The sequence below is a fragment of the Eucalyptus grandis genome, chromosome 4, assembly GCF_016545825.1.
Source record: "Eucalyptus grandis isolate ANBG69807.140 chromosome 4, ASM1654582v1, whole genome shotgun sequence".
Lineage (NCBI taxonomy): Eukaryota > Viridiplantae > Streptophyta > Magnoliopsida > Myrtales > Myrtaceae > Eucalyptus > Eucalyptus grandis.
In genome coordinates this window covers 32,938,523-32,953,862 of record NC_052615.1, presented here as the reverse complement: position 1 = coordinate 32,953,862, position 15,340 = coordinate 32,938,523, and the positions used below count along the sequence as shown (strand labels likewise).

Here is a 15,340-nt window from a genome sequence, read left to right as displayed (position 1 = left end):
CGATCTTATCCTTTCGCCCCGTCAGCTCCCCTTCGAGGAAGGCGACACGATCCACTCGCCTTTTTCGCCTTTCCCCATTTCCGATTATATCACCCAGAAAGGAAAGATTCCCATGTTATTTTAATCCGTATGTTTCGCCAAAAATAAGTAATTACATAAAATAAAGTTAATGCTATGAAAGATCCAAAATTAGTATTAGTGGTGAGTAATTTTCACGTTGAAAAATTAGAATCGAAAACTGTCCGTTAATTTCATAGATCTACTTGAGAATTGCACTGCCAGTTCGGTTCAGGAACAATCCCTAATTAAGAACGTTAAAGCTTGTTGACCTTAATTTCGGGTTGAGCATCTCCAATCAGTCTCTTCCATTCGTTTCATTTGTTTATTTTTTTTGATTAAGAAGCAAGTAAATAGATCATTAGAATGAAAAGTTGGGGCTTTAATCTTATTATGAACCCAAGAGACAAAATGAGTCGATAATGTTTAATTTTGCAAATATATATGTACATATATATTGATAGAAAAACTACAAAATAATTAAATAATTGATTTAAAATTTCATTTTTAAATAAATATATATCGATTCAGTGGGCGGTTCCACACCTAGAATAGGAAATCGGCTGATACTCACCGGTTCCAACAAATTGGAATTAGGAACCGGACCAATTCCTAAAGGAATCGTCAATTCTGGGCCGATCTAGTCCAATTGCGGGTGGTTTGGGCAATTCTTGATTTCTTTTCGCACCCTTAACTAGTGTACCTACAATAAATTTACCATAAACTATTTTTTTGCTAAAAAAAAAAAAAAAAACTCAATCTGATACATCTGTAACAAATTTATTCAAAACTAAATTTTTGACCATTAAAAACCCAAAAATTGGTACATTTGTTATAAATTTATCCACTGTTAGTTTCCGTTAAATTGAATTAATACCATGAAAAATCACAAATTCGATAATGGGTAAAACCCTAAATTGGTACACTCGTTAATTGTCATGTATTATCCAATTTAACAATTTGATCAGTAAAATCGAACCGAAACTAACATAGGTAAATCCGTCATAGATATTTCAATTTGATTTTTTAATAGTCAAAATAATAGTTTAAAGTAAATTTATCATATGTGTATTAGTTTGAGGTTTTTTTTTTTAATGATATTAACTCTAAAAGTACCTTATTAAAACAATTGCTCGTATCGACAATGAAAATATTTTTCGGTAATTCATTTTTGCAAATGATTATTTTTTGAAAAAGTTTTCGAACAATTCATTTTCCCCAAATCGAACGAACTCTCGAAATCCGTTTCATTTATCTAATTAAATTTCGCATTTTCATTTTTTTCAAGTCACTATAGACTATAGTGCTTTGTATGGAGTGGCTTCCACTCGCCATTGCCCACAAAATCCCTTTCGGTGTATGTGCGGATGCTGCCGGGGGTCTCTCTTATTTTATTCCATTGGGAAGCGGACAAAGGCGCAATTTCGACGCCTGTCGTGACGTTACACGCGACGATAGTTTTATAACGTTATAAACAACTGGAAAAAAGGTTTCATTAGAGCGTAAAATAAACTACGAATATTCCCGAGAGATCAGGTTTCTGCTGCCCATTTATATTCGAGCTGATCCTAATCTGTCTTGTTGCCCAGGAAAAGCAGCTTCATCAATTAAAGTGGTGGGGACGGAAGATTCCGGGTCAGGGTAAAAATCAAATCGTGCTCTTCCCCTCGTGCTTAATGCTCCCAAATGTATTTCGAATTCATCATTCTGATATCGATTTGATGTTCATTGAATCACCAAACTGAACAACAACCCGATATCATTCACAACTTTCTTTTTGAGCTGATATATTATGTCGTGTTTGTGCAATTATCATAAAAAATCTTAAATGTAATATATTTATTCAATCATAAATCTTTTAATCGTGTTAATTTAGTTTTAAATCTTTTTACATTTTTTTAATTGAGTCTGTTCGGTCTTTTTGGTTGAAAATCACTGATATAGCTGCTGGCTATTTTATATGACACGACTAACATTGATATTGATATGGATATTTTTAATAATTTTATTTTTAAATAATTTTTTGATTTCTTTTGCTTTCTTTTCTTTGTTTTTTTATTTTTTTGATTGGGGACTGGCAACTTTCATTGATACAAGGCAAGGGCATTACGGCCTTCGCTGAGGCGATGATGCCGAGATTTTGTTGCACTCCTCAATTGTGGCTGGCAAGGGCTGATTGGTGACCCTCATTAGCACATAGTCTAAAAAAAAAGAGAGGAAAAGAAAAGAAAATTAAAATATTGTTTAAGAATATTCATATTAGTGACTGTTGTGCCACGTAGAAGGATTAATATCCACATCAACAATTTTTTGATAAAATTAATTGGATGAATTCAGTTGATAAAATATAAAAATATTTATGATTTAATTGGTATAATTAAAATATTTATTTAATAGCTCCAATGACGCATAAACATGAGATGGGCAATACCCTTTAAAAGTCAAGAGTGCGCTTTACACAACTTACAGCCAGGAAAAAGGTCTAGGAAGTCCGGTCGTATACCCTCCTGTTATATTTTCCAATTTCCAAGGTATTCTTTCTGACTTTGACGAGGAACAGTTGGTCAACCTAGGACTCTACCCGCACGATCCAAGCCCGAAGACGTGCGCTCCCCCCACCGGCAAAAAATACTATTCCAAGTCCAACATTATTATTCCACAAAATCCAAGACGAAGAATAGATGGACCCCGCCACGACGACGAGGTAATCTTGCTCATGTTGCGAGGAAAATGCACACGAAAAAGCAATTTAATCAAGCACGTTTTCAAAAGAGGATGGTTCCCAGGACCTTCCCCGCTTTTGCTTTCTAAAATTAAAAGAGGAAGCATCAAGCAAGCATTTAATAGAGTTAAAGACAGTTTTTTTTTTTTTTTTTTTTTTTTTTTGTGTGTGGATCTAACCACCCGAAAATGTCAATAATTTAGTATTCCTTTTGGAAAGCTGTGATATCGAGGGGGATTTGCCAATCTAAACACGCTATTATATTCCACGATGTCTTCTTGCGTCCTGTACTTTTCTGCCAAGTTGGTCACGGCTCTATAGTAATAATATGTTGACATCTGGGGTACTGATCCGCACTAAACATGTTAATCAATGCTTTCTTGTCCCTCATTCTCGTTGATTTATCTTTAAGCAATCACCATTGCTTATGAGATAATCATGACAAAGCGTGAGATGCACGGGCGTTTAAACACCACCGAATTCGGATTGAGAGAATTTGAAAATTGAGGCTATCGGAATCATTGTGGCTCGAAAACTAAGTTTCTTAGAGGTTTCTCCGGGGTTTGTGTGAAATTGGGAAATGATTGAAAGTGATGCCAAAATGGAAATATTGCGATTCAGTGCATAGCTTAATTTGATGTTGTTATTAGACGTTGCCCTAAGTTGATTATTTCATACAAGAACAAATTCGTCTCCCCAAATATGGTATAGAATTGACTGTTTAAGTTGAGATTAAGAGACTTGTGATAAATCGATTAGTCGTAATTTAATCCTAAGAAGTTGTGTCGACTAAAAATAAAACGCGAGACTTCATTTTTATTTACATTTATAGAATTTTACATAGACCATAATCTGGACGACATGCTACCTAATCCTCTGGTTCAACCATTTCCCACTTCAACGCTGTTGGGATTCAACAGTTGGAAAGTTCAATTACTTAGATTGAATGATCTGTTCAGAATTTAAAATTGAACCTGAAAAGCGTGACAATTTGACCTTGATTATTCACCATTCCTCCTTTCCACCTGCTCTTTTTTTTTTTTTTTTTTTTTTTTAAGCCCACAGAAGAACTGCATTACTTTAAAGGAAAAACTAGCAAAGTTCATGGGCGGTATTGCCTTAAACATCAGAAGGAAGTAGAAATGAAAAAGAAGATGGAGTGAGGTCACTCCAATTGCTAGGAACCATCTTCCTCTGCCTCTCTTTTTAACTAAGTTGAACTTATCGCCGTGGAGTTGCCTCCTTTAAATCCCGTTTTTATGTGTTAACAACAGGACGTTTGTGCCGTTTTTAACTAAGTTGAACTTATCAATATGCTTGGAAGGATCCATGTGCAGAAGGTAAATAGATTGGGATCGAGTGAAATCGTTAAGTTTGAATAGATTGTGTCTGGCTCAAAACCAATTCGATATAAATTCAAATTGGTGTTCTGGAGTCCATTTCAGGTCTCGGAATTCATGGAGAAGTCATAATAGGCGTCGTCGAGATGAAAGCACTTTGATTTTCTGAGATCTCATTCAAGAAAGGTTGGATGAGGAGTTTTCTGTGTCACAACAATGGTGGTATCATTGAATGAAGAAGGCAGAGAACCATTTGATCTAAACAGATTATGATAATAAACAGATTGGAAACTGCAAAATCTCCTTTCGTTGTCAACCCCAAAACACCTTCATCTGTTTTAACTTTGCAAGGTCTTGTTTCTGCTTCTTCTAATCAGGGTGGTTTGATTGGAGAAATTTCCATCTTCGCAATCTTGCAGGCTCTGCAGTTCTGCTTTCAACTGCTCAATCTTCTTCAAGTTATTAAACAGAAGTCCTCTTACTCCACCACCTCAGATCAGTTTGCCATTTTCTAAGACTCTTTCAACTCGTTTAAGATCTTCTCTTTCAGTTTCCACATCCCATGCCTTTTGAATCGTTTCTTCACGGCCTTCATCGTTTGTTCAAATTGTGTTCAAATCTGAATGGCTTTGGATCAATCGTATCTCTACAATCAGGGTCAACTATCAACGGGAAATGGTCTGATCCTGTAGAAGGATCATGCAGTACTTGAGTTCTAGTGAGGAACAGACTCTTCCAAACGACATCCGCGAGGCCTCCATTTTTCTCTTATAGTTCCATCATCTCTGTTTTTACACCAGGTGAATCTCTGCCCCTTAACGCCATGATCTATTAAAGCAGTATCAAACTACATGTCTTTAAAGCCATCAATGCACGTAGCAGACTTCACATCGCCTCCCCACTTCTCAGCAGTGTTAATCGCGTCGTTGAAGTTATCAACACAAAGCCATGGGTGATGATTTGACACTGCTATCTCCCTCAGCTGCATCCAATTCTTTTGTCTTTCATGGAAATCAGGGTGGCTATATGTACCCAGTTTATTCTCACCTCCCCTCCCTTCTACTGTTAAAAATTAAACCTAATTTATTGGTGTCGATAACCATTTGGTATATTTATTATGTACACATATATAAAGTAGTGAACAAACAAAAAATAGAGGGAATTTTCTAATTACCATTTCTTATTGAATTAACCGATCAACTTGCTGTCGAACATTTTTTTTAAATTCGACAATTTTTCGCAAAAAGTTTCAATATATTTCACTTGTATTGTTATGAGAATCAATCCTACTACTTTGGGTCCTCGAGTTTCCACACTTGAAAAAAAAAATCCTAGGACGTATCCCTCAAATCATTGGTCCATGAGTCTCTTTGTAATTATCTATAATGAGTCTGTTTGTATTTCACATTTCTAGTTGTGGTGATTATTTTTAGAAAAAGTGATTGTTTTTAGAGATAAGGTGAAAAATGGTGAAGGTGAAATAAATCTACAAGCTTATTTATCTTCTTCATTTTCTTGTGTGATTGTGAGCGATTCACTTTCAAAATACTTCCATCAAAGTGGGTATCATAGCTTAAGGTTTGTGATCATGGTGTCAATAAACAATCAGCTTCACATATGTGGGAGAAAGGAGATACTTACCGAGTTAGATGAGATAATTAAATGGAAGTCTCTTTTGATGATAACTCAAAATTCTTGTTGAAGACAAATGTACAATTTTGATTCGCTTGAAGGATGGTGTAGGTTAGTTTATTACTAATGTTTATTATGTCCCAAAATGTCAAACAATATTTTGAGTTTGGGACAACTTTTGGAGAAATGCTATATTGTTCATATGAAAAATCTTAGTCTTGTGCTAAGAGATAATGATAATAAACTAATTACGAATGTGAAGATGTCAAAAAAGATGATGTTTACTCTCAATATGAAGAATGACATGTCTCGATGTCTAAAAGGGTGTATGGATGATCCTTCATGGTTGTAGCATTTGAAGTTCAACCATCTCAATTTTGGCGGACTCAATTTGCTTTCCCGCAAGAAGATGGTTTATGGCTTACCACATACAATTATGTGAAGAGTGTGTTATCGGTAAGCATTCTAGAACTAGTTTTTCGAAGGAAGCAACTTATCGAGCGAAGAGGCTGCTTGAGTTGATTTATTCTTATGTGTGTGGGCCAATCACTCCTCACTCATATGGTAATCATTGAAATTTTGTTATTTTTATTAATGATTTTACTTGAAAAACTTGGGTCTATTTTTGAAAGAAAAGATAAAAGTGTTTGATATGTTCAAACAATTCAAGAACTTGGATGAAAGGGAGAGTGGCTATTTTATCAAAGTTATGAGAACTTATCGTAGTGGAGAATTCACCTCAGCCATATTCAACAAATTCTGTGAGGATCATGGTATTCCGTGTTTCTTGACAGCTTTGTATTCTCCTCAACAAAATTGCATAGCTGAACGAAAATATATAACCATTCTCGACATGGTTCAAAGCATTTTAAAGAACAAAAATTTCCCAGGAAGCTTTGGGCTAAAGTTGTTTCATGTGTGGTCTATCTTTAAAATAGATGTCCCACATTCGGACTCGAAGGTGTAACTCTATAGAAAGCATGGACTGGGAGAACACCAAATGTTTCACACTTGAAAATTTTTGGGAGCATTGCATATGCTCATGTACTGACAAAAAAAAAAAAAAAAAAATTGAAGCTGGAAGACGAGCAAAAGCTCACCTTTATTGGGTATAACTCCTCATCCAAAGCCTATTGTTTATTTGATCCTAACATTTTGAAAGTATATATAAGCAAAGATGTCAAGATCGATGAAGATGGCACATGGGAAGACAACCCCAAAGATGAAGTGAATGCTTGTGGTGATACTAATCAAACTTGAAGGATCATTCTATACTTTCTTCTCCAGAGTATTTTGAAGGTGAAATGCTCACAATCAACAAGGAAGAGAAGAAGATGGATAGGCTTGTAGATTTAATTCACCTTCAAAATACTTCCATCATCTACTTGGTCTTCTTGGATTGTGAAGAAATAGCTATGAGGAAATCAATTAAATTCTGGGATCTAGTAATTAACTCTGAATTTCATATCCATTACAAACATTGCCGACAAATAGCAATTCGCCAAACCGCTGATGCAAACAAAGGCAACAAAAAGAAGAAGAAGAGAGAGAGAAACAAAAAAGTGCCTATTTATATCTGGGACTCGTAACTGTTATATTGGTGATGTTAAAAAAACAAGACATTACATCAGTGGAATCAGGCGTTGAGTACATGTATGATGTGTAATTTTAACAAATGAGTTCATTCAGTTAGTAGATGAAGGTTTCCACTTCATGACTAATTGTACAAAAAAACTTTTTACTAGGACTGCACCATATATCCACGTCAGAAATGTGGAATCCAAATAACAGATTGATGCAATTCAATGGTCTTATGTGACTTGATTTTGATGCGTCGTTGACTTCAATCGGTGAATTCGATTGACCAAATTGAGGCACATGGCTTGCTGGTTTTGATATTGACACATATTGTAGTGAGATGTGCTCCATGTTCCTTTGATAAGCTTCTTGTGCTAATCAGCCAAAAAAATCTCAAGTGCCACATCTTAGCTAAAATTTTCAAAATGTACACTTAGGTCTGTTTGGCAACCGGTCAAAAAGTGCCCAATTCTATTATTTTGTTTTGGGAACAAAAAATGAATAGAAATTCGTTTGATAAATTCTTTGTTCCTGGGAGTAGATTTGGAACAAAATTAAAGAATATAAAAAAACAACTTCTTTATTCTCGAGAACAGTTCCAAAATTAAGTCAACCCATTTTTTTTTTCTTTTCTCTTTCTCTTCTCTCTTCTTCTTCCTCCTACCTAGTCATTGGCCACCACTGCCCACTAGCCATCGGCCATCACCTTTGCCGGCATCAACAGTGGTCCTTAGCGATCACTTGGGTGAGGTCCAGTGAGCTCGCCATAGGCTCACTTAGCCACCCTGAGACTCAACCTCGTTGGTGGCTGGGCAAGGTTAGAGTTTTGCTTAGCCACGGTGAGGCACATTGGCCCGAGCCTCATTGTGACTCGACCTTGCTAGGAGCCAATGATGCTTTAGTGAGGTTGGTGGCTCTCATCTAGCCAATCGTCGGCCATGGCCGGCAACTAGAGGAAGGAGAAGAAGAGAAAAAAAAAAGTAAAAAAAATTATAAAAAATTAAAAAAATGGTTTGGGTTAGAAATTTTAAGAGTTCTATTAAACGCATTTTTATTCCGGAACTAGAAATTTTGAGTAGTTACCAAACATTTTCAAATGTTAGAAACTTGTTTAGGGAACATAATAAAAAATAATCATTTCTTAGTGGAAATTGTTCTCCGAAATAGAATGGTTACCAAATGTACCTTTAAGTGTCAAAATCAAAGAGAAAAAGAACATTTGGTGTCAATGACGAGAACTTCCGACAAACAATTGATATGGCTTTTTTTTGATGAGAATTTTAAATGATGTGGCATTGCTTTAATTTTTTTTTTTATTAACTTGCATTTTTATTTTTATTCAATTTTTTAAAAATCATTTAAAAAAAAACTAAAAAAGAAAAGCTAAAATTTATTTTAAAAAATGTAAAAAAAAAAAAAAGAAAATGGCAAGACTCGCCGGTGGGCACTTTCGCTGCCACCCATTGCTAGAGGGGTAGGCGATCATCGCGGTAGTGGCGGCGGGAAGTGGACAATGTCATTTTAGGGTTTATAATTGGGGAGGACATAGGGGACAATGTCGTTTTAGACAAAAATCTCTTAGTAGACATTTGGACAAGTCATGTAGGCCAATTTTATTAATAAAATAATGTCATGTCGGATTTTTAGCAAGCTTGGTTGGAGTTGACAATTAAGTTTCTAATTTAAAAATAAAAAAGGTGACACTTAAGTGTACTTTTATAAATTTTGGCACTTATGTGTCCTTCATCTATAGCACTTGAGGTGTTCTTTTGCCCGTGCTAATCAAAGCAATCACTGTCGGAAAGATTCAGCAGTTGATTCATAACAATAACAGAACCTGCAAATGCCCAAGTGTTTAGATGAGAGCGTATATCGCCTTAGGAAAGAGATGATAAAGCTCCGAGGAGACTTGCCGCGGAATTTGCGAGGTAGCATTTTCGGGCCTCTGAGAAATGGACAGTGTAGTTCTGGTCTTGAATCAGTGACGTCCTAACAAGCAATAAACACCATCCTATTACTTCGATACTGGGCTTCCTGTTGGTGGATCAATGAAGCCCATGAATTTTCGTGGTACAGAAAATCCATGGGAATCTTTTGACTTTGATCAACATGGATGGATGACCAAACTCTGCAACCAACTTCTACCATCACAACCTTTGGTTAGTGCATGCTGCCGATCGCACTCATTGTCCAAGAACTTATATTCAAGACGACAAACGCAAAGGAATTGATATAAGAAAATGATTAGTTAGCGTCGTAACTTATTAGCTCGATTCTTGAGCGAATTGCCTTGAAAATCAGGGCTGTTGAACGGGATATGCTAGTAATTTGACTTGGATTGGTTGTCAGTTTTCTAGTTATGCAACTCGTCGGCTTAAAATGTCCGTATTGAATGAGATCTAAGGGCTTTTCGAAGAAATGGAGGATTACAACATATCTAAAACGACGAATTGCAATTCTGAAGTCAATCAAGCTCTCGATTGCCGAAACATGGATATGTTCTAGAAGCTAGTATCAAGAAATGAGACAGCTTTTCATTTTCACACAGTCTCAATCTGTTTGCATCTATCCAAATTTTTTCAAATTGAAATCACATTAGGGGCTAGAGGGACGAGACCGACTTGTAAATGGTTCGAGATGATTTTGGCAATGCAATAAATTACGGGTTATGAACACTAACTGAGCAACAAAGGGATCAAATATATTATTTCTACCAATCTTTATAATCTCGTATGAGATCCCAAATGTAAGCAGAGCAAAATACTCCTATTTTGCGTAAGAATACTAACTTTGAACTCGGCCTACATTAAGTTCTCGCCTTTTCCATAAGTATGATCCTTTATTCAACATGGATACCATCCAAATCTGTTCAACACTCCCACTCCTCTCTTTCTAAGGTTTGTCTAACTGTATCAATGTTTATATACGATGCGCATTCATAGCAGTTTGTAGATAAATCAAGGCACGAAGCAATAGGAAATGACACTTGAAATTTATCATGTCAACTGTCACTTCTTGAAAAATGACAGAATCACGAGAGATTCTGAACCGGATTCATAGTCATAGATAGAACTTAATTTCCTCCTAACTCCGCATCTTGGATCTGAGTGGCGTGAAGAAGACCTGAGGGCATAGAACCGAGTCAACCGACTTTACTCAAATGATTCAATCTTGTACTACTTTCCTTGGTTCCTCATGCATACAAAAGTTGGCACCAGCAAATGATGAAACTAGAAAGTTTGACCGGCAATTGGTCAACCAGAAAAGAAGCAACATATACCACTGGATGATGGAGACCGAGGACCGTCTGTTTTGACATTTTCTGAGTCCATACCATCTTTCAGTACAAATCTCAAACCCAGACAAGATTTTACTTCCACTGCAATAACTTTCGTAATCTCAATCCGCACTGATTACTCGACCGATCTTATTTTAGAAAGAAAAATAGAATGCCAGATTAAAGGCAGCATTACTTATCAAGTTGTTAGCCTAGCTAAGGTTACAGTAAGGAAAAAAACAGCATCTACATAAATCACGTCATTGGAGATCGAGAATTTTCTCGTGGGTGACATTTCAGAAAAATCACGAGAATGAAAAGCATGGTATTCCAATTTCACAACTCGAAGCAGACTTCTGCCGTCAGGGAGGGAACTGATTTGCAGGGCCTGTCTACTGCTAAATAGAGACTAAACAATTCAGGAGCCAGCTAAACTAATCAATTAAACAGCACAGAGTTGCTAAGAAGTGGCCCAAGCTCTTGGACCGGGTTCATCCTTGAACTTCGGTTGTTTTCGCTCTCCATTAATGACTGTTGTCTGCATTTAATATGGGGGGAGCGGTTGGGGCATGTGGATATTCGAAAATGGACCGAAGACTGCGAATATATAATGCAATCTGGGACCTTTTGACCACTTCTCGTATGCACTCTCTTCAAACGCTGAGCACGAGCAATGCCCAACAAGAAAACACGGTTGCTTTGCTTATGGTCCACGAGGGGACCCAACCAAGGCGAGACGTGAAATCTTCCATTTCTCTTGTGGGGTATGCTTTTGCCGAGCTGGACCCAAAGGATTAGAATCATTCCTTTGCCACAAACTTACTCCAAACAGAGAAAACCATCGTCTCTTCTTGGTTCTGTAGCTAAGCTAATAAGAAAAAAAGGACAATTTGTCTTGATTTGTTAAGATAAAAATGTGTTCGGCTCCACTGTTCAGAGACGGGTTTAAGTTTCCGGGCTGGAATTTCTAGTGCGATTTCATAACGTGGCTCTGGTGCCAACTTTGAGATTCAGTAAACAATTGATGTTTGATTAGATTTTTAGCGAGACTTCAAATCTACAGAGAGGCGCGTCCATTCGGATCTTCCGCATCGGGGAGAGAACCAAGTTGGAAGATTTGGTCTCCACAACACTGGTTTGCCATCTCTTTGAAGATTTCATAAAGAAATTGGAAACTAGATAAGCACGATCAACATTCCACATTAGATATTTGTTTTTTTTTCTTGCTTTGGTCGTAGGGGTAGCTTTCTTCCAATTTCCATATCTTCACCCTGCAGTTTAACAGATGTTTCATGGGAATACTTCTACATAAGCGCTTAAAGGAAAAGTCTCAAAGACTCTCGAACTCTCAATGAAAAAGGAACATCTCTCTCTCTGTGTCTCTCGTTACCTTTCACATTGAACAAATTCAAACCCACATTCCCAAGCATCCATCTACGTTCACATCCTTCTTGGGCAAGAGAGTAGGTAGGACTCGCAAAAATGTCAATCGGGTGAAGACGAAGAAGCCTCAATGACCCTGGAATGTTACCTGCTACAATGGAGTCCATCCCCATTGAAAGATCAGTAACAAGACAGAATCCATCATCCAACCAACCTTGACTTCGACCCAAAAAAAAAAAAAAAAAAACCAACCTTGACACGCAATTATCCGACATTTCTTGTTTTTACTCGGGCTTGACCTGTGCGTGAATGGCAGCATCTCTTTGGCTTTCTTGATGTTCTAGAAATGGAATAGAACAAGGACATGAATGGGATCGCTTTGATACCAAGGCAGGTTACCTTGCGAACCGAAAGACCCCTCCTTTACGACCAAGTCCCACGTTCCCTCCTCCTCAAACTTCGTCTCCTCTGCGGCCGTCCGCATAGAACGTATCATCAGCCAATGGTTATCGATTCACCTGCAAGTTAAAAAACATTATCCGTTGGACAAACCTTTGCCCTTCTTTCACGGGGAGGAGTTTCCACGAAAATGGGTGAGGTACAGAGATGCAGAGACCCGTAAAGTAGAAACTTTGTACTAGAAAGGGGCAAGCCTGAGGTTCTCTTTTGACTTTCAACAGTAAGGAAGAATCCAACGGTTCCAATCGGAAAATAGGAAAAATGGAAAGATAGACCAACACACGTTCGAGCAATAAGGGACGCAACAAAGCGTAAGAATGGTTCGATCTCCTGAATCAAGTCGCGTAAAGGGTGATTGATCTTCAGTATAGATATAGACCGGTAAAAACTTAGTATTTGACCGGACACTAAAATTCGGATTTCAAAGTCTTATAAATGCAACAATTGAAGTTTAGGGATTTATACATCCCGACGCTTCAAGAATTTTTAGTACAGCTTTCTTTCAAAACTTAGGTCTACGAAAAGGATGGTGAGGTTTTTATTACTTTTACCACGAAGGCTGCAAATACATTGAGTTAAAAGACCCTGCGCAACTGCTTTAGGACACCGTGATACAATGCGATGACGACTATACCAGATGATCTTAATTAGTACTGAAATCGCGGCAAAATACATCGCCACGGACTGCATTATGATTCGAAATGAAACAACAGAAAAAAATGGTGGAATATAATATTGTTGGAAGGAAGAAAAAGGAACTCAAAGCAGTGCCCTCTTGCTCGCGTCATCATGTTGGAGGAGGAAACAACCGGGAAAGTCCCTGTTCAAATGCCAAAGCCGAGCCCCCTCTATAAATACCCTCCTTCTCTTTTGATCTTTTCCGCAGTCTCGAGTCTCCAGAGCTTCCAAAGCTTCCATTGGCAAATTTCCAAAGCTTCTCCCGAAGAAGAAAAGCATCCAAACACACAGATTTACATTGAGAAAATGGCATCATCGTCGTCGTCGTCGTCTTCGTCATCCGCGGCATCGAACGGAGTCTCCAACAAGCTCCAGCTCATCAAGCAGCTCCTGCTCGGTGAGCCCTCTCCGGTCGCCAGCACCGCTTGCCCTGGTGGCTACCTCAATTGCGCCGAGGCTCATTCGGTCAACGGAGCCGGGGAGCAACCTGAGATAGGGTACTCGCGATCGGACTCCCTTGGCACGCAGAACTCGAGCTCCCACTCGACCATAACCATCTCGGAGCTGGACTGCTTCCAGGACCCCGATATCTTCAATTTCGATCTGGCTTCGGTTCCGAGTCAGAATCCGAGCGACCTCTTCGAGTTGGAGGCCAAACCAGAGATCATCGACCTCACTACACCGGAATCGTTTTCGAGCTTTTCCTGGAACAGGAGTCGGGCTGCTTCTTTGAGTTCGGATCGAAGACTTCAGTCTCGAGTGCCGGCAGCTCACTGCAAGGCGGCTCGAGTCAAGCTAACCGGAAGCCGTCGCTGAAGATCTCGCTCCCTAACAAGGTGGAGTGGCTCCATTTCAACAGTGGGGACCAGGCACTGGCGGAGGTCAACGCGCCCGTGCCGGAGGAGGACCACCGCCACTACCGGGGAGTCCGCCAGAGGCCGTGGGGGAAGTTTGCGGCAGAGATCCGGGACCCCAAGCGAAAGGGCTCGCGGGTCTGGCTTGGCACCTACGACACTGCCATCGAGGCAGCCAGGGCATACGACAGGGCCGCCTTCAGGCTCCGTGGCTCCAAGGCGATCCTCAACTTCCCGCTGGAAGCCGGCAAGTCCGAGCCGATGGCTTCCCGGGATCACAAGAAGCGGCGCCACGAGGAGGAGGCCGAGGCCGTCACGAAGAGGGAGAAGTTGGCGCAGGAATCCGGCGAGCGTGGTTACCGCACGGAGGTGCCATTGATGTCGCCGAGCTGGACGTCATTCTTGGAGGGAGACGTGAAGGGTATGTTCAACGTCCCTCCGCTGTCGCCGTTGTCGCCGCGCCTGGCGTTCGGGTTCCCGCAGCTGACCGTTATTTGAGGAAATTAACTAAGCTAGTTTCTTTGTACCCTTCTCGCTTTATTTTGGATTTTTTAGGGAGTGTAATATTGTTGTGCATAGGTCGAAAGGAAAACAATGGGCAAATTCCAAGAGATTTGTTCCAAAGATTGCGAAATAAAAATAATTTGTTTGATGTATTTTATGTGTTGACAATGACTTGATGGCAATTACGGTAGATTAAAAATAATTTATTTTATTTGATGTATTTTATGTGTTGACAGTGACTCGATGGCAATTACTGTTGGATGCAAAATATAATTTATGTAGCAGAAAGCGTGTGGCGACATCTGGAATAGGTCAACTAAGCGACATAACTTACGGATGCAAATTACTTTGTGACAAGGCAGGATTGCGGTCGGCCTCGTTTGGGGACGGTAAAAACATTCCTGTAGTCACGTAGTGAAACAATCTACATGGTGGTGCACATGAATTTCCACAAGAATATCGGACATTGTTTTTCTTTTTTTGGTCGAAAAATATCAAGCATTGTTGATTAGCTCATTATATAGTCTGAATTGGTGCAACGGCAATTTGCTGTACTTTGAATTCATATTAATGATACATCTCGAAAATTATATCTCGATAGCTATTTGATGAGTTAAATTTTGGATTTATGCTTCCTCTTTCTTCAACTTAGATATTTGATGCGAAAAGATCATTCACTTGGACTTATATATAGTGTTTTTTTCCTCCATTTATTAAGAAAGAATTTTTAATCGGACATTTAACCCATGCGTTATCAATATGCGCATCTCTCATTTTTTTAGTGATATTCAATACCCATTTTTATTTTTCCAAGTACTTCATGTCTTCCATACGTGCACGCTTGACTTCCTAGTAA

At 38.7% G+C, this 15,340-nt stretch overlaps 1 protein-coding gene across 1 annotated transcript; it reads left to right on the top strand.

The window, feature by feature from the left end:
- Positions 1-13,343: 13,343 nt before the first annotated feature.
- On the top strand, positions 13,344-14,636 carry LOC104441945 (ethylene-responsive transcription factor 5). Its single transcript, XM_010055210.3, is given in 2 exon segments — positions 13,344-13,828; positions 13,831-14,636. Coding segments are annotated over 2 exon segments (1,044 nt in total). The 5' UTR covers positions 13,344-13,432; the 3' UTR covers positions 14,479-14,636.
- The last annotated feature ends 704 nt before the right edge of the window (positions 14,637-15,340 follow it).